At 47.2% G+C, this 7,385-nt stretch overlaps 1 protein-coding gene across 10 annotated transcripts in view; it reads right to left on the bottom strand.

Moving 5' to 3' along the window:
• The window catches only part of LOC133451305 (nuclear factor 1 X-type-like), a 173,622-nt gene extending 168,620 nt beyond the window's left edge, over window positions 1-5,002 (bottom strand). For 6 of the 10 annotated variants that reach the window (XM_061731109.1, XM_061730816.1, XM_061730464.1 and 3 more), the window contains exon 1: window positions 4,732-5,002. In XM_061731109.1, the coding sequence (XP_061587093.1) occupies window positions 4,732-4,734 (3 nt within the window). In that variant the 5' untranslated portion in view covers window positions 4,735-5,002. The remainder of the gene's footprint in view (window positions 1-4,731) is intronic. The other 4 variants (XM_061731187.1, XM_061731037.1, XM_061730378.1 and 1 more) reach the window with 3 other exon arrangements.
• Window positions 5,003-7,385: the final 2,383 nt, after the last annotated feature.

The raw sequence follows: 7,385 nt of genomic DNA on the forward strand, positions 1-7,385 counted from the left end.
TTTAGTATGGCATTTCGGACACACCGCATCAATCCATACTAATACATTTCTCCAGAATGAGTATGGATAGCACATACTATTGAGTACGTACTAATGTTTCGGACACACTAACAAATCTCACATACTGTTTTTGCTACTCATTAGGGTGGAAGTATGGGATTTCGGACGCAGCCAGGGTCAGGGTCAGGTGCGCGGGGACCTCTGCGATTGGCCGGTGACAGGGTCAGGTGCGCACAGGCCTCTCCGGATTGGTTGAGCCCGAACCCAAAAAAGCTGCGTGTGGTGAAAGGGCTGTTTCCATTGGCTCTGCTGGTGAATGGGTGTCTGGGTAGGATGGCAGCGGGACAACTAGTGTGTGAGGAAACATACTGGCAATTGGAAAATAATCCTTGCGAGGGAAAAGCTTCACCATCCTCCCAGCCGGAGCTGTCAGGGACCAAAAACAGAGCAGCTAAACTCCATGCAAAAAGATCACTTCCTCTCCATTTCATATTAACCAAACCGACAAATAGGAATTTAAAAGCCCCTCTTTATGTCGTCAGCCAAGGAAACAGGTGTTGATGAACCTCAATCCCATTGTGCAACAGTGAATAACAGGCAGCTAATGAACAGGCTAAGCTCTGTACCTGCCACCGGGGAGGCCGCAACATACTGACTCCCTTTGTAGTCGAAACTCCAGGCCCCCCGAACCGCTCTCTCCTGCAGCACTGGATGAATTATATATTGTACTATATATATAGAGCATATGCCCGGCCCATATGGCCAAGCCCAGAGCGAAAGAATCTCAAAGCCCTCCTTAATTAACATTTTAGAGGGAAGATTCGGAGGCGGGAGATTGAGAGAGTGACCTATTTGGAGTCCATCATCGCCCGATTGCAAATGTGTTAATTGAGACAGATTTTCCTGCTTCACAAATATGTGGAGAAGAGGATGCTTTGGAGGATTTTTCTTCCACCACCCCTTCACCCCCCCCTGTATTTATTTGTGCCTGAGCCGTCTCATCTGACTGAGGTAGGGGAGCCGGTTTAAGCTTCCTCCTCTGACAAAAGAGGACACTTCTCTTTCCCTTGGCCCGAGCTCTATCCGTCTCCATCTCCCCGGGAATACGTGTTGGTGACCATATGGCCGAATTCTTTGGAGGTGAGATCTCCGAAACCTGCTCACACACACACACACACTCACACTCACACACACACACACACGCCTCTGCAGAGCTGTGTGTGCATGAAAGACCCTGATGGTGGAATTTGTTCTCAGATGGCTCGATTTTAAAGCACATGAATGGCAACGTATCAATGATTCTCTGTCTTCCTGAGCTCCAAACACACACTCTCACACACACACACATTTACACACCTGGTTCAGTCATCAATCATCAACCAACCACCAATCTTTTACAATGCATAATTATTATCACCACTATGTGTCTGAAATGCAGCGTTTGAACCAAACACTGCCAAGTTTAAGGCACAGGATGAGAATTTGAGGTGGTGGAGGAGGGTTTTTTTAGGGGGGGGGGGGTTGAGCTGAGGTATAGGGAGACGGTCCAGCCAAACCTGCGTGAGATGGCAGTCACTTCAAAGACGCCAGGGCCGCACCGACGATCTGTTCCGCAGTGTGTGAGGACGGAATGAAAGGCAGACATGGCCGCCGTGTGAGTCCCTGCCAAAGCTACCTCGGGGAGAAAATGTTGGAAAAATACTATTTTTCACACAACCGAACTGTCTCAGGGGGGTGAAAATGAAAAAAGGGGGGGAGGAAGGGGGTGCATAGACAAAATATTTGAAATTGAAAGGCTGCATTTAGGAGAAAAAAACACACAAAAGCAGTAGATGGATGGCTGAGCGGAGCGCGGCTCATTATTTCCCTCCACTTGTGGGTCTCGCAGGTTGAGCCGCGGCCAAGACGCACAAGATTGGCTGCTTCTTTTTTTTACAATAATGGGACTCTGGACTGTGCACGAAGCACGTGGTGCAGGAGAGAACCAGAAACGGAGATCTAACCCTGCCGAAGGTGAGCCGAGGTGAGCTGAGGTGAAGTGAAAGTGGTTGACGCACGTGAAGACGCGTCGGCTTCAACAAACCGACAAGTCTGAACAGAATCCAGGGCCTCGGCACACCCCGAGCCTCGCAAGTCCCGGCAGCTCCAGACTCCTGATCTCGCTCGACGGGACTGGGTGATGGACGTTGTGGCCCTGCAGAAATGCAGAAATGCACCGGTGCACAAACTGCGGGGTTTGCATGCGCGCTTTTCTGTGCCATGTACTCGCAGCGCGCATGGCGCACGGCGGAGGCCTGATTCCTGGTTCCCGCCGTGCATGGGTCCTGGTTGGTTTTGGAGCTGCTTTTAATGGCTAAACCACACTCACTTAAGGCGCGGGAGCGCTGCCTGGGCTGCATGCGCGCTCCCGACAATGAGGTTTTTGGGTTTGGTACAATCAGCCCTTTGTGTCACGCTGGGACTGACTGATCCGCGGACAGATTTTCCTGCGGTTGTTACGGTTCTAATACGGCACAGTTTACCGCAAAGACCAGGAAGCAGAGAATGCATTACGACACACACACACACACACACACACACACACACACACACACACACACACACACACACACACACACAAACACACACACACATGCAAACGCGGCATGACTCAATGACGCAGGGCGTCGAGCTCATTTCAAACGCTGCTCCGAGCGTTTACACCAACTAATGATCCTTCAGGATTCGTGCACACAACCCCTCTGGGCTCCAGCTACGTCACTCCTGCGGCTGGCAGGTTTTCCTCGGGAGTTTTTGGGCCCGTGACCCCCAAACAACATACACCCCGCTGCAGGTCACGAACCGCGGCCCGCGGCCGGGCCCTGGACACGTGACCGGACAGCTGATGCCTATTTCAGAGAGTGTGTGTGAGTGTGTGTGTTGTTGTGCAGATGTGGCACCAGCAGCTGGACGAGGCTCATATTTCTGACAGGTGAACCCAGAAAGTTGCGCAACACCGACGCGCAGCAAACATTCACATCATTCACATCATTCACATCATTCAAACATCATTCACATCATTCACATCATTCCCATCATTCACACCAGCGCTCAGGCCTTTGAACTGCAGCTCAGACTGAAACAATAAAGTTGGTGATTCATAGAAAAATAAACTGTTGCAACACGACACAAAACTCACAGTATAACAGAGGGAATGGGGAATAAAAGCTTGTTGTATTTTAAATATGCGTGTTTAAACGATTTTGGTTGATGACACGAGAACACATAAACTATTATGTTTGTTTTTTCCCCCCCAACTTTTCAAACAAACTTGTGAACTTTCATTCAATCTGTTTGTGTGTTTAATTATTGCTGGGGTAGAAGAACGATTCTGTTCAGAGGATGAAATGTGGATTATTCTGCTGATTTCCTCTGCTCGTCCTGCACGCAGCAGCCTCACATATTCACATCCAAATCATGACACAGAAAAAGCAAACTAAACGGGGGCATCTCCAGCTTTGCTCTCCTGAGCTGCCTTTGACTCAAAAAGGGGGTTTTAGAATAAACTGAGATCATTTGAAGCCCGTGAATCCTCCTCCAGCATCACTGTCAGCTGCGCGCTGGAGGGAAAAAGAGCAATAATGGAAACAAACTGATCCTTTGCCATTAAAAAAAGGGAAAAAGCAGCTGATTTTAAGAAGATATCGATTATAGAATATAATATATTTATCCCTGTAAATGCGGGAGGATTGGAGGGATGATTCGCAGCCGCATCATCCGCTTTTGAGCTGAGCCTTAAGCGCGGCCGGTGCGCGCTGCGCTCCCTCCATCAGCAGCAGCAGCTCGGCATCAGCAGCTTGTTCTGCTGCACAAAGACCGTCTGTGTGTCACCCACTCCCCCCCCCCCCAATCCCATACACCCCCCCACACCCTTGTAGTCGCCACAAAGTGTCATCAGCTACGCAAATGAAGTGCCCATTGATGAAAAGAGAATCAGAAAAAAGGGACGGGCGCTGGGAGACAAACATAAAGCAAACCCTGCACGCACTCGGGATGATAGGCCCATTAAAAATGACCCAAAATAATAAAAAGAGTCTCAGATCTCATCGGTTTAGAATCTCTTTTGAGTTGGATTCTGTTGATTGTAGAAGGAGGAGGCGCGTCAGACATCCACATGACTGAGAGGACGTGATTTTTAGGCTCCAATAGACAATATTATGTAGATTTGTGCTCTAAGGATGGTAAAATGGAAGTGTATTTGAAGTAATAGCATGAAAAGGGCAGTTTATTATAATTAAAATTATACAGCTGCGTTAAAATAGAGAATTTAGGTTTAAATTAAGCAACCAGTGAGGTTGCTTAATGTTCCAAAGAGGAATTTCTGTCACCATTGGGACAGACAATAAAGTATTCTATTCTATTCTATTCTAAGAAATCCCATCAAATAAAATCTGATGCTTTTTAAAATCATCAAACCGGCTTCTTAGCAGGTTGACACACACACACACACACACACTTACACACACACGTGCACACAGGTGTAGCAACTGTCAACTGTGGCCTCACTTAAACTTGAACTTCTATCTTTTGCAAAAAAAAAAAAAAAAAAGCAGATGGAGGAATAAACCAGCACCTCTGCAGGGATGCATGAGGGAATCGAACCCCCCGCTCTTGTTTACCGCCGGTGCAACGCGGTTCAGCCTAAATAGACCCCAAACAAAAAAGGAAATTATTGAGTTACAAAGCACGTACCATTATAGCGCTGGGGAGATCTGCCAAACGCTCTCAATGCCCCATTTTCCTTTAAAAGTTCAGCTTCCAAAAAAAAAAAGTAAAGTGAGGGAGAGAGAGCCGAGGAGGAAGGGGGGGAAGAGCCGGTCCCTGCGCTGCTGCCGGAAGCAACCAAAAAAAAAGAGAAGACCTTTAAACAAGTGGGCCTCGGGCCCAGAGAGGAAAAAACGCGACTCTTTTCAGAAGTGGGTCCACTCTGCGAGGGGTTGAGGTGCGGGAGAGAAGAGCAGCTCCAGCTCCGGCTCCGGCTCCGCGCTGCGATCAGATCAGCTGCGATCAGCTCTGATCAGCGGCTCGTACCGGCTCGCCTGTCCATGTCCTGCCGGGGGGAGAGTCGTGGAGAGCCGGGGAAAGTCGTGGAGACGAGCCGAGTCCCCGAGACGCGTCCCTGCAGCGGCCGGAGACCCCGAACCTCCGTGTGCGTAAAAAGCGGGTGGATGACGCGCGGGTTGGAAACGCGCAAAAGCAAAAAAGCGTGGACGGGGGAAAGGAAAGGAGAGGTGACCCGAAGTAAGAGTTCAGTTCAGCTTTCTCTCTTTCTTTCTCTCTTTTTCCCTTTGTTGTTGTTTTTTTTTTCTTTTTTTCTTTTTTTTGCATGTGCAGATATTTGCGGTGGAGAAGCTTCTGAACCCAAATGTGTCCAAAAGGCTGCAGCGACTCCGCCGCGCGCCGGATCCGTTTTACCTTCCTGATCGCTCCCTCTCTCTCCCTCTCTCTCTCTCTCTCTCTCTCTCTCTCTCTGGTTGGTTGGGGGTGGGGGGGTTGTGATGGGGGGGGATTCGTCCCTCACCGCCTCCTCCTCACTATAACGAGATGAAAGCGCAGTTTTGCGTCGTGCGTCGTCAGATCGCCGTAGACGCATAAACCAACACCGACATGCCGGGGGTCCGACGGTCGGTGCGGGGCTCCGAGGGGGAGTGGAGGGGGGGGTTCTCCGGCTGAAGCTCCGGTGCGTAAAAATTGGAAAAACCTTATTCCGCGCGCTCCGGCGGATCAACCCCAAATTTGCAAATAACTCACCTATATCCAGTGGTGGACAGTAACGGAGTAAATTTACTTGAGTACTGTACTTAAGTACATATCCAGAGGATTTGTACTTTACTTGAGTATTAGATTTCTTTGGTACTTATTACTTGAATACATTTCCAAGATAAATATTTTTACTTTTACTCGAGTACATTTCTAGGAAGGCTGAAAAGTACTCGTTACTTTCAGGTCTGCTCTTATTTCTTTTGCAGGTTTTATATAACATTGTGGTTCTAAAAGCAGCACATCAGTGCAGCTGGTTTCAAAGAGTTAATTCTCAGAAACAAGAGTTAAAAGATCCTTAAATTAATTTAGAAAAAATATAGTAATTTACTGATGTGGAAAATAAGAAATTTACTCTTACTCTTACTTTTACTTAAAGTAAATTTAAAAGCATTTACTTTTGGATACTTAAGTACCTTTAAAAGCAAGTACTTTTCTACTCTTACTTGAGTAATATTTTGACTGAGCTACTTTTACTTGTACGGAGTAAATTTTGACCAGTAGTATTTGTACTCTTACTCAAGTACTGGGGTCGAGTACTCTGTCCACCGATGGCAGGGATGGGGTTGGAGGGGCAGGTGGTGGTGGGTCTGGGGCAGTTGTTTACCGGGGTGAAGGGGGGGTTTGTGTGGGGGGGGGCACTGGGGCAGCAGCAGTGAATTATTAGGTGAATTATTAATAACGCGCGCGGAGCGCAGGCTGTCGCCGTGGAAGCAGCTGCAGCTCCAGGAGCGCTGTGGGGGAAACCAGGGCCCGAACCACGGGGCTGGGGTTCAGGGGGGCCCCGCGGGCACGGCCCCGGGTTCACTCTCCCCCATGCTCTCTCACGTTAAAACCACAGTTTTCTTTTGTTTTTTAATATAAAATGCAGGTCTCAAATGGATTTTGTGACTTATTATGGCGCACAGAGGTCAATGTTCTGTCATTCACAATAATGGTGAGATTAGATGACTGATGGCTTTTTATGAGGGGTATCTGCTCCCTGTGACTGGTCAGAAAAGCAACAGGACGCGTGAAATATTAGCAAAAACCTTTGAAAATGCAAGGCCAGCAGATCTGGGAGACATGTTGTTACAACCAAAAACGTAATAACTGCCAATAATGTAATAATTTTGGCCATTTCAAATGTAATAAAGCCAATAGTGTAATAATGTGCCAATTTGAGCCAATAACGTAATAACTTTTTGCCGATAATGTAATAAGGCATTACATTATTGGCAAAAGGTTATTACGTTATTGACTCAAAAGTTTTATTACATTATTGGCCCATTATTACACTATTGGCTTTATTACATTTGAAATGGCCAAAATTATTACATTATTGGCCGTTATTACATTTTTGGTTGTAACACATGTGAAAGTGTTTTTTATTAAGATAAGATAATCCTTTATTCTCCCTCAATGGGGAAACTCACTTTGTTTAGCAGCAGCACGCTTAACATACACATGCAGGGGAGGGGTACAAAAAAAGTAAAGTAGAAAATATATATAATTACGAGATATAAACAGTATATACAGAACATTGCAATGGAAGTAGAGGTCGTGCGAGAGAAAAAACTGTGCAAAAAAGCAAGTAAAATGTGTGT

Source organism: Cololabis saira, chromosome 1 (assembly GCF_033807715.1).
Source record: "Cololabis saira isolate AMF1-May2022 chromosome 1, fColSai1.1, whole genome shotgun sequence".
Taxonomy (NCBI): domain Eukaryota; kingdom Metazoa; phylum Chordata; class Actinopteri; order Beloniformes; family Belonidae; genus Cololabis; species Cololabis saira.